We start from the raw sequence: 12,460 nt of genomic DNA on the forward strand, positions 1-12,460 counted from the left end.
TAGAATAATGCAACCTTAGGGATTGACTAGATGTGGGATCTTACTGACACAGAGAGGTGTATGTGTGTTTGTGAGGGAGAGACAGGCAATCCTGCCTGAAGCTGCATGTTAAATTGCAATAGAAACTTTCTCCTGCCTCTGTAACTTTACAATGTTTTGAGTGAGGATAAAGGTAGGCTTTCCCCACATTCATCAAAGGCCTCAGTTGAAAGACTGAAAATCCAAAAACTTGTTATTTTGATTGAAAGTTAAATACAGTATTGCCCCTCGTTTATTTTACTTCAGTACAAATGTGACTCTTACAATAAGGTTTGTAGTTTATTTTGATATTTATGGTTGGTCAGCATGGGTTTTTTTCACCCAACAAAGTGATCAGGAGAGAAATGGACACTCAGCAGCTCGTCTGGAACTTGAGAAAAGGGTAATTATTACTCCTATAGAACACGATTCCATTCACTGCACCCAACGGCTACACATTTTAGTTCATAGGGTGTGTGGGGCTGCTGATGGAAAATGCCTTGAGCATGAATTGTAACCATGGCAACTGATTGGTTGTGGGGTAGGAAGGTTAGCTGTGGGGTGAGCGGGACACCAAGGTTGCAAACCATTGGAGTAAGCAACCAGGTGGCTGATGGAGCTTGAACCAGTGACATAAGTACTGGCAAGAACCAAAAATTATTGTTTTGGTTTTGCTAATGTTGAAGACTATTTCAATTCACCCAAGAGTTTATGTCCAACAGGCAGTTATACATAGCACAGCAACAGCCTTGGAATCAATGACACAGTGTTAAAGGTGGTTTCGGTAGCATAGCCATGAAAACTACTCTGATACAATGTCACCAAGTTTAGAGGTATCTTCACTGACCACAGCCACATCAGACATATAATAAACAAATACACATTAAGTGTTCATGTTTATTTCAAATTTCACGTCTAAAATTCATAGGCTTCTCATACATGAAATTCAGCGACATAGCTGAAAACAACTGTTCATATGGTAAATTCTTGTCTATCCTGAAACATTGACTATTGCTAATAAATACACCACACCCATTAAAATGTCCACTTGTACATACAAAAAGACTTTGCTCTATAGATTTAAATCTAAAAATGTAGTATAATTTCTGGGGAAACTATGTACAAAGCTTCTGAAACTATTTACTAACATTTCATTACTTCTGTTGCTTTCCAGCAAATGCTCAAATATTCTGTCCCAGCAGCAAATGCACAAGTGTACAGAACACGATAAATCTTTCTAGAAAAAAAGACATTTGTGTAATCAATAACAGTCTGATTCTTGACGGACTTGTTTACAAAGGTTGCAATGAATAGTTACTTCAAGGACAGTAGCCTTATTGTATCTCTTCCCATTCAATCCCACATGAACAATTTTATAGATATTTAACAATTTTATAGATGTTTAACAATGTGATTTCTTTGTGTTAAATTAACACCTATAATTTACTTTTCATAAATTATTTTAATTTGACAGGGAGCGATCAGATAAATGAGTCACTTAATAAAATGAGCAAGTAAGTTTGTGGAATGTAACACTGCCATCTGACGAGCTTGACTTGTGTGAGCAGCGTAGAGATAATCCTTGTTCCCTGTTCCAACGCACTGCAGCCATTTTCACACTCTGCACATTTCCTTATTGAGGGTTCCGTAAATGTGCAACGTAGACCTGGTCAGGTGCATTTAGCTGCAAAATAACATTGAATAATTATCGTATTCAAGTCAGGGTTATAACCGGACATGAGCCTACTACTATCTTAGAGCGACTAGGTTTGGGAAATAAATGTAGCGCATTGCTGTTTGTGGGAGCTTGCAGTGTGCAAATTGGCTGCAGCGTTTCCTACATTACAACACATTGTACATTTCAAAAGTACGTAATAGGCTCTCAAGTGCTTTGGGACGTCCGAGGTGGTGAACGGCGCTATATAAATACAAGTCTTTCTTGCCAATCTCACCCACATCCTGAAGCAACTCAAAATTAACACCTTTAAAGAATCCTCAATCAGGGCCTCAGATACAAATGTTCACCCTATTTCTGGAATTACTTGTAGTAGAAACAGGTACAACTATTAAATGAAAGAGGCTAGACTTGCCGCAGTATCTTTTCTTGCTGCGATGTTTGGTTTATGGGAAAGTGTCGGTTTCTTTGAAATCTCGGGTTTAGAAGGTGGCTTTTCACCCTCCAATATTTCATCGTATATTCCTCCCAGGTCATAGTGTTTCTTCCGTAGATCGCCCAGCTTCATTCTCTCCTGCTGCAGTTTATTTTCCAGCTCCAAGACTGTCACCTGAATGAAGAACAAAGAAAGCAATTAGTAGTGATCTTGGGCACTACGTGTACCGTGACCTAATCTTCCTGGGGGGGGGGGGTTTTGAACACAGATTAAAGGCTCAATGGTTTCATGAGATGTTTTGGCAAACCTGATTTTGTTTGAGGAGGAGGAAGGGACATGCATCATCATATCACAGGCAAGTGATGCAAACCATGCATTTCAACACGTACTACCTCATTGCATCACATTGAAAAAGGATGTGGCAAATGCTTTTTGAAGCCAGTGGTCAAGTTGCACAAGATCAGAGTTGTATCAAGGCGGGGGATGGGGGAGGTGGAATTGTAAATGTCAGTAATGAGGTTTTGCTGCTGGCCAGCTAATACATCCAGCAGTAGCACCAATCCACCAATTCCACAGATCGGAAACTGGTTTTATGCTGATGAACTCTAGATACCTGGAGGTGTCCTCGATGTGAACCTTTCTTTAAATATTCATTTGTTTCTTATTTCTAAAATTGATATCCAGATGGTTAATCTCACTGTGCAATAGATGTGCAAGCAGTGCAGTTACTTTTAGTGATGTTCACCAGAAGAGTGCCTGTTGTAAGAGTGTGCTGAGACCCTGTCATCCGATCTCTATCACAGCAGCATGTACTAGCAAGCTCCTCTAACAATGCAATGGAAGTCTGTTTTAGCAATGGTTAATGATTTTTCTTGACATTTGAGGCTGTGTAAAGTAAATTCCTTTACCTCACCAACACTAAATCTATTACTCCTATAAAATGCTTTGTGTTTATAAAATCCTATTGAAACCTGTGGTAGTGTTGGGGGGGGGGGAGGGAGAGGAGTACTGGAGTTTCAGATTCAGAGCTCAGTCCAATGTTTGCATTCACTCTGTATTTTCAATAATCTCCACATGGACATCCAACAGAATTAAAAAGTACCTGGAGAAAACTAGGTTCGTAAATGTCTTTGCAAAGTTGTAACTCTTAAAGGTTAGCGCTGTGCTCCATCACCATTACTGTCTGACACACAATAATGTGTCAACAGACATACAGGGTAGGATAAAGGAAAAAAAAGGGAGGCTTATGACATACCAAGGGCTCAATACTGCAGAAATTCATGAGTATAGGAAGTGCAGGGAAATTAAAGCAAAGAGAGCATGAAAACATTTTGGCAAGTAAAATCAAATAAAAACCAAAGATGTTTTATAAATATATTAAGAGCAAAAGGATAACTTAGAGTAGGGCCTATAAAGGTAATCTGTGTGTGGAGGCAGAAGGTGTGGGTATGGTTCTTAATACTTTGCGTCTGTTTTCACAAGAGAGGGGTGATGCAGACATTGCAATTGGAGGAGGAATGTGAAATATTGGATTAATTAAACATAGTGAGGGTAGGTATTAAGGGGTTTAGCAGCTTTGAAAGTGGATAAACCCCCAGTCCCAGATGAAATGTATCCCAGGCTGTTAAGAAAAAGCAGTGGCTCTAACCATTTTCCAATTCTCTCTGGCTATTGGTGTGGTGCTGGAGGACTGCTAACATTGTACTTTTGTTTAAAAAGGGAGAAGGGGATAGACCAAGTAATTACAGGCCAGTCAGCCTAACTCGGTGGTGGCAAAATTATTAGAAAAAATTCTGTGGGACAGGATAAATCTTCATTTAGAAAGACACGGATTAATCAAGGACAATCAGCATGTATTTGTTAAGGGAAGGTTGTGTCTGACTAACTTAATTGCATTTTTTGAGGAATAAACCAGGAGGGTCATAGTGCATTTGATGTAGTGTATATGGATTTTATCAAGACTTTTGATATGGTCGCACATGGCAGACTGGTCACGAAAGTAAAAGCCCATGGGATCCAAGGCAAAATGGCTAGTTGGATCCAAAATTGGCTAAGGCAGGATAATGGTTGATGGGTCTTTTTGTGACTGAAAGGCTGTTTCCAGTGGGGTTCTGCAGAGCTCAGTACTAATCCCTTGCTCTTTGTGCTATGTATCAATGCTTTAGTCTTGAATGTAGGGGGTATGATTAAGAAATTTGCAGATGAAACTAAAATTGATAATGAAGAAGCAAGCTGTAGACTGCAGGAAGATATCAATGAACTGGTCAGGTGGGCAGAACAGTGGCAAATGAAATTCAATCCGGAGAAGGGTGAGGTAATGCATTTGGGGAGGTCTAACGAGGCAAGGGAATACACAATAAATGGTAGGACACTGAAAAGTGTAGAGGAATAAAGGGACATGTCCACAAATCCCTGAAGGTAGCAGGCCAGGTAGATAAGGTAGTTATGAAGGCATGCAGAATACTTGCCTTTATTAGCTGAGGCATAGAATATAAGAGCAGGGAGGTTATGCTTGAACTGTATAAAACACTGATTAGTCCACAGCTAGAGTACTGTGTGCAGTTCTGGTCACCACATTTCAGGGAAAATGTGATTGAATTAGAGAGGGTACAAAGGAGATTACCAGGATATTGCCTTGACTGAAGAATTTTAGCCATGAGGAAAGATTGGATACGCTGGAGCAGAGGAGGCTGAGGGGTGACCATATTGAGCTGTATAAAATTATGAGGGGCCTAGATAGCATAGATAATACAGAGGGATCAACAAACAGGGGGCATAAATTTAAAGTAATTGGTAAAAGGTTTAGAGGGAAAATTCTTCTCCCCGAGGGTGGTGGAGGTCTGTAACTCAATGCCTGAAATGGTGGTAGAGGCAGAAACTCTCTCCACATTTAAAAAGTACTTGGATGTGCACTTGAAGTGCTGTAATCTATAGGGCTAGGAACCAAGAGCTGGAAAGTGGGATTAGGCTGGATAGCCCTTCGTTTGCCAGTGTGGACACGATGGGCCGAAATGGCCTCCTTCTGTGCTGTAAATTTCTATGATAATGTTCATAGTTCTCTGCACACAAACTTGGTTGCATTTAAGTGATGGATGTTGCTCATAAAGTCAAAAACTAAACCCTGTAGGATACTTGTTTAGTGATTACAGAATGCACAACACTGGTACACAACACTGCTTGTCTCATTTATATAGAACTTTAATCTGAACAAAGGGGGGTATTTTAACTCCTGAAAATTATAATTTAACTGGAGAAAAATTGCAGTGTGCTGCAGTACAGAGGGATCTGCAGGTCCTTGTGCATAAACACAAAAAGTTAGTATGCAGGTACAGCAAGTAATCAGGAAGGCAAATGGAATGTTGGCCTTTATTGCAAGGGGGATAGAGTATAAAAGCAGAGAAGTCCTGCTACAACTGTACAGGGTATTGGTGAAGGCCATACCTGGAGTACTGTGTACAGTTTTGGTCTCCGTATTTAAGGAAGGATCATCATCATAGGCTGTCCCCTCGGGATCGAGGAAGACTTGCTTCCACTCCTGAAGTGAGCTCTTTGGTGGCTGAACAGTCCAATACGAGAGCCACAGACTCTGTCACAGGTGGGACAGATGGTCATTGAGGGAAGGGGTGGGTGGGACAGGTTTGCCGCACACTCTTTCCGCTGCCTGCACTTGATTTCTGCATGCTCTCGGTGTTGAGACTCGAGGTGCTCAGCGCCCTCTCTGATGCACTTCCTCCACTTAGGGTGGTCTTGGGCCAGAGACTCCCAGGTGTCAGTGGGGATGTCGCACTTTATCGGGGAGGCTTTGAGGTTGTCCTTGTAGCGTTTCTGCTGCCCACCTTTGGCTCGTTTGCCGTGAAGGAGTGCCGAGTAGAGCATTTACTTTGGGAATCTCGTGTCTGGCATGCGGACTATGTGGCATGCCCAGCGGAGCTGATCGAGTGTGATCAGTGCTTCAATGCTGGGGATGTTAGCCTGAATGAGGACGCTGATGTTGGTGTGCCTGTCCTCCCAGGGAATTTGTAGGCTCTTGCGGAGACATCGTTGGTGATATTTCTCTAGCAACTTGTTTCTGAGCCATACAGGAGGGCAGGTATTACTACAGCCCTGTAAACCAAGAGCTTAGTGGCAGTTTTGAGGGCCTGGTCTTCAAACACACTTTTCCTCAGGCGGCTGAAGGATATACTTGCATTGAAACATAGAAACATAGAAAATAGGTGCAGGAGTAGGCCATTCGGCCCTTCAAGCCTGCACCGCCATTCAATGAGTTCAATGGCTGAACATGTAACTTCAGTACCCCATTCCTGCTTTCTCGCTATACCCCTTGATCCCCCTAGTAGTAAGGACTACATCTAACTCCTTTTTGAATATATTTAGTGAATTGGCCTAAATAACTTTCTGTGGTAGAGAATTCCGCAGGTTCACCACTCTCTGGGTGAAGAAGTTTCTCCTCATCTCGGTCCTAAATGGCTTACCCCTTATCCTTAGCCTGTGACCCCTGGTTCTGGACTTCCCCAACATTGGAAACATTCTTCCTGCATCTAACCTGCCCCGTCAGAATTTTAAACGTTTCTATGAGATCCCCTCTCATTCTTCTGAACTCCAGTGAATACAAGCCCAGTTGATCCAGTCTTTCTTGATATGTCAGTCCCGCCATCCCGGGAATCAGTCAGGTGAACCTTCGCTGCACTCCCTCAATAGCAAGAATGTCCTTCCTCAAGTTAGGAGACCAAAACTGTACACAATACTCCAGGTGTGGCCTCACCAAGGCCCTGTACAAGTGTAGTAACACCTCCCTGCCCCTGTACAAAAATCCCCTCGCTATGAAGGCCAACATGCCATTTGCTTTCTTAACCGCCTGCTGTAGGCGGGTTGTCAATTTAAATATTAAATATGAGGCATGCAGCCTCATTATAACCACCTTTTTAAATGTAACCCTTGACGGCCGTGTTTTCCGGGCCTCGGGAAACCCAGCGGCCAAAGGAAGATGAGGACTGTTGGATCCAGGAGGTAAGGGCCTTTCCACCTACCTGCTGGATCTAGTTTACCTGCTTCACCAACCCCCCCACCCCGCCCCGACGACAAGTCTTCTGATCTCCTCCATGCAGCCTCTGATCTCTTCACCTCCACCTCCACCTGCTGTGGATCCCTCTGGCCTCCCTCTCTTCCCGCCCAATCCTTTCCCATCTCCCCCTCCTCGGCTGCGGCCTGGTGCGGAAGGCCTATCTACTTGGATAGGCGGCCGGGAAACAAATGCAAATCAGGTCCTGCCGGTAAATTTGTTCATCCGGGTTTTCCCCGACCTCAAAGCAGTCTCCCTACGTCCGAGTTAATATCCAGCCCAAAAAGAATTTGGTAGATAAATACTAAACACAAATAGAAGCACCCAATTCTGTTTGAACACCTGAAGGTTGTAAAGTTAACCAAGGCAGCTGTGTAGCATATCAGTCCCTCTGTGCGAGAATACGATCCAGTACAATCTTGAGTCTGCTGCAACTAAATACAGAATGACAGAGAACTCTAAAATATGGAAGTTGCTTTTTAAACAAGTAGTCCTTTCAGAAATAAGTGAAATATTCAAACTTGCATTTTAGTGCTGCTGTCCCTGAAACGTACAACTACCTTCTTTCAATGGTCCACAGCTGGTGAAGCAGCATCTCCCAAATCTAATTTAAAAAATTACCTGTGTTTCAATCTCCTGCTTTTTAAGTTTAATCCTCGACATTCCGGAAAAATCCATAGTATCTGAAGAACAGGAAACAGGGGGATATCAATACCTGAATCCAAATGTACACAAGGATGTAAAATAGCAAATTGTCAGCAAAATCTTTTAATCAGAAAGTCTAATGTGAATGCTGTACCTTTATCTTCAATTTGTTCCTGTCCTGATTTTGTTGAAGCCATTACTTTAGCAGCCATTTCATTCACATGCCTGGAGGCTTGCTGTAGTCTGGACAGGTTTCTGCTGTTCCGGTCTGCTTTCACCTAAATCATGTCAATGATGGGAAGATATGACCATAATTCTCGAAAGTGCAGCTAACCTACACTGCTATCGAGCACCTCAAATAACTAAAAATGACAGTCCCCTAAACAGGAAAGAAAAACAATGGGACACCAAGAAGGGTAAAAAAAAACAGGTAACGTGAACATTGGAGATTGGGGTACAGCAGAGTGTGTGAGGTGGAAAGGCATGTGGCTTTCGAGAGAGAGGGTGAAGGAACAGTCATCAATGATGGAGTAACAATGTGTCAGAGGAGCAGAAGGGGTGTGTAGGGTCTACGGCTCGATGGGATCACTGAGATACAGTGTGTCGATGCCACGAAAGGATTTGAAAACTATTTGCAATCAATTTATGGGGCACATTGGGTCACTGCTTAATCCTGCTCCATTAGAGGTGGCTGTTATTTCAGCCATTCATCTCTGGAAGTCTCTTCCTAAATCCCTCCACCATGCCATCTCACTCCCTACTTAACAAGTGAATGTTGGCAAGGAAAGATGTAAAAGAAAATCTTTACAGCTTGCTCATTATGATAGTGTTACACACTCATCCTCATTTCTGTTGTATTGGTTTCTCCTCACCTATTTCCTCCCCTCCCCTTCTCCCTTTCCCCGGTAGCATGGTGGTTATGTCACTGGCCTAATCATCTGGAGATGCAAGTTCAAATCCCACCATTAAATTCAGTTAATTAAATAAATCAATAATGGGGACCATGTAACTACCGGATTGTCGTAAAAACCTATCTGGTTCACTAATGTCCTTTGGGGAAGGAAATCTGCTGTCCTTACCCGGTCTGGCCTATATGTGACTCCAGACCCACAGCAATGACCTAGCAAGCCAGTTGTATAGGGTGGCTCACCACCACCTTCGAGGGCAATTCGGAATGGGCATCCCGTGAATGAATTTTTAAAAAATATTTAAGATCTGATTTTCTTAATCCTCTCACCTTTGATGCAGCTACAAGCTGTGCTGTGCTAGCTGCGACCTCATGTGAGCAGACGATCAGTTCTTCATATTTTCCTGTCTTCAAGACAACTTTATCAGCTGAATCTCTGGATTCAGAAAGAGAAATGAATGTGACCTTGCATTCCTTGGCCGTACGCCATTTCCTCCCCATGTCACCTGGGAACAAGGCTCAGCTCCACATTGAGAGCTGCCACCTTTTAGCAAATCCAAAACCAATGTTAAGAAATAAGAGAACACTTCAAATACAGGAAATCTGAAATAAAATCCTTACAATACATAGCAAGTCCAGAAGCATCTGTAAAGAGAAAGGATGGGTTAACGCTTTTGATACAGAACTGGAAACTGGAAGGGGCTCGTTCGCTCTGTGATTGTCAACCCCCCAAAATGTTAACCTCGTTTTTCTCTTTACAGGAGCTTGTGGATTTGCTGTGTATTTTCTGCTTTAAGTTAATAGGGCAGAGCAGACAGTGGGATCCAAGCTCTCCCTCAACGACTATCTGTCCCACCTGTGACAGGGACTGTGGCTCTCTTATTGGACTGTTCAGCCACCTGAGGACTCATGCTACGGGTGGAAGCAAGTATTCCTAGATTCCGAGGGACTGCCTATGATGATGATGAGGGCAGGTTCCTCAGTTCCTGCGCCTGGGGTTACTGGCATAGGCTCAGCCAATACTGGACAACTGGGCAGGAGCAGCGCACACCTTTGGTCCATTCATTTAAAATGGGCATAAAATCAAACCGGCGATGATTCAGTGTTTGCTGGCAACACAACAGCCCCAGTCGCAGGAACAGGAAAATCTGACCTTGATTTGTTGCTGATGTAAATTCATTGAAAACTTTAGGAACTTTTGTAAGAGGTGTCTCCACTTCATAAAGCACAGAAGCAAGCCAGATTTTAAAAATGGACTTGTACTTGAAAGAATGAATACCAGTGGTTAATGATTTAGATGAAGGAATTGAGTGTAATATCTCCAAGTTTGCAGATGATACTAAGCTGGGTGGCGGTGTGAGCTGCGAGGAGGACACTAAGAGGCTGCAGAGTGACTTGGACAGGTTAGGTGAGTGGGCAAATGCATGGCAGATGCAGTATAATGTGAATAAATGTGAGGTTATCCACTTTGGTGGCAAAATCACGAAGGCAGAATATTATCTGAATGGCGGCAGATTAGGAAAAGGGGAGGTACAACGAGACCTGGGTGTCATGGTACATTAGTCATTGAAAGTTGGCATGCAGGTACAGCAGGCAGTGAAGAAGGCAAATGGTATGTTAGCTTTCATAGCTATGAGATTTGAGTATAGGAGCAGGGAGGTCTTACTGCAGTTGTACAGGGCCTTGTTGAGGCCTCACCTGGAATATTGTGTTCAGTTTTGGTCTCCTAATCTGAGGAAGGACATTCTTGCTATTGAGGGAGTGTAGCAAAGGTTCACCAGACTGATTCCCGGGATGGCAGGACTGACATACGAGGAGAGATTGGATCGATTGGGCCTGTATTCACTGGAGTTTAGAAGGATGAGAGGGTATCTCATAGAAACATATAAAATTTTGACGGGACTGGACAGGTTAGATGCAGGAAGAATGTTCCCGATGTCGGAGAAGTCCAGAACCAGGGGACACAGTCTAAGGATAAGGGGTAAGCCATTTAGGACTGAGATGAGGAGAAACTTCTTCACTCAGTGAGTTGTTAACCTGTGGAATTCTCTACCACAGAGAGTTGTTGATGCCAGTTCATTGGATATATTCAAGAGGGAGTTAGATACGGCCCTTATGGCTAAAGTGATCAAGGGGTATGGAGAGAAAGCAGGGAAGGGGCACTGAGGTGAATGATCAGCCATGATCTTATTGAATGGTGGTTCAGGCTCGAAGGGCCGAATAGACTACTCCTGCACCTATTTTCTATGTTTCTATGTGAAAGAAAGAGAGGATGTTTCAGTGCATCACTCTCTAAAGGACTGTGACCACTGCCATGAGGTTATCGCTAAAACAAATGGAGTTCTAAAGTGTATTCACAGGACAATTCACTATAAAACAGCACACCATTTTGTCAAGAACTTGGTTAGGCCTCAGAAAACTGGGGGAATGTGGAGGCTTTGGAAACAGTCTAGAGGAGGCCCACAAGATTAATTCGGAGTTTAAAACACTTTGGTTACCCAGATAGGCTCAATCAGCTGGGTCTGTAAATTTTCAGGAGGCTTGTAAAATAGTGTGTGTGTGTGTGTGTTTGTGTGTCTGTCAATTATTTCAAACAAATAGGTTAGGGAGGACCAGGAAGAACTAGGTTTGATGTTAGGCAGTTCTTCTCGTCCCAGAGAATCGTGGACCCATGGAACAGATTGCCAGCTCATGCGGTGAACATTGATTCACGGAATTACTTCAAACAGGAGCTGGACCTGGCAGGGGAACAGATCATGTGATACAAGAGGTAGTTATCTGGCACCGTAAATCAGGGCCAATGTGATCTCCTGGACTAGCTCTGATCGCCTAAGGGGATCGGAGTGGAATTTTCCAGTCTTTCCCCCCCACCTAATTGACCGGGGTTTTGATCTTTTTTTGGGGCACTCCCACATGGTGGGTGGGCTGTATGCATTGTGATGGATAAGGCATTATAACTGCGTGGGACAAGCAGGATGGACCAGTAGGTCATTTACTCTCTTTTTAAAAATGGACTTTTGCCGTCTGGTTTAGATTAGACATTTCTGGTCAGTTCGCTCAAACACAAGACCACCCAGTTAAACATTGGACATGTGACGGCTCAATACTGAAGGCTCTGGCTTTGATCCAGCTGCACTATATTTCACAGTTATCAGAAACTTTTCACGGTTCTTGGGGGGGAGGGAGCGAAGTCACCTGAACCAGTATGAACATGATGCCTGGAAGCTGCAGTTCCAAGGCTGTCCCTATGATGGAACGTGAACGTACACCTGTGTTCCCACAGGCTTGGGGGCGGAGAGTTAGTGTCACTGAAAATAATCTGAAGGGAAGGGGAAAATAAACAGAAATTGCTCTCATGTGCCACCTAGTGGGTAGTTACGGAACAGCGTGGATTAAAAATCAAACAGCAAGGAGAAGGTATAAGAGTGAAAAGGTGCAGTTACCTACATTTTGTACTGCTGACAGCGGTCGGTGGTACAAAATGAAGCAGTTCATTGTTTTAATGCAATAAGTGTTCTTGAATATTAATATAAAATCTCTGTAGGCACAGCCATTCTTAGCATCTGTAGGTCACTAGCATAATCCTTTATATCACAATGCTGCTTAGTTTTAAATATGTAGCAAACATCTTGTATATTATCGGGACAGGAAATATTCCTTCTCTCTGAGCAATGCTGATCACAAACTAGGAATAAATAAGCCTTTAATGAGATGGCTTGC

The 12,460-nt window shown here is 43.1% G+C and overlaps 1 protein-coding gene across 2 annotated transcripts in view; it reads right to left on the minus strand.

Annotated features, from left to right (window-relative positions):
* Window positions 1–901: 901 nt before the first annotated feature.
* Window positions 902–12,460, minus strand: part of hip1rb (huntingtin interacting protein 1 related b) — a 179,631-nt gene continuing 168,072 nt past the window's right edge. For both annotated transcript variants that reach the window (XM_070887784.1, XM_070887783.1), the window contains 5 exons: window positions 9,071–9,176; window positions 7,988–8,111; window positions 7,810–7,871; window positions 2,109–2,303; window positions 902–1,702 (listed from right to left, as the gene is read on the minus strand). In XM_070887784.1, coding sequence (XP_070743885.1) covers window positions 1,652–1,702; window positions 2,109–2,303; window positions 7,810–7,871; window positions 7,988–8,111; window positions 9,071–9,176 — 538 coding nt within the window. In that variant the 3' untranslated portion in view covers window positions 902–1,651. The remainder of the gene's footprint in view (window positions 1,703–2,108; window positions 2,304–7,809; window positions 7,872–7,987; window positions 8,112–9,070; window positions 9,177–12,460) is intronic.

Source organism: Pristiophorus japonicus, chromosome 8 (genome assembly GCF_044704955.1).
Source record: "Pristiophorus japonicus isolate sPriJap1 chromosome 8, sPriJap1.hap1, whole genome shotgun sequence".
Classification (NCBI taxonomy): domain Eukaryota; kingdom Metazoa; phylum Chordata; class Chondrichthyes; family Pristiophoridae; genus Pristiophorus; species Pristiophorus japonicus.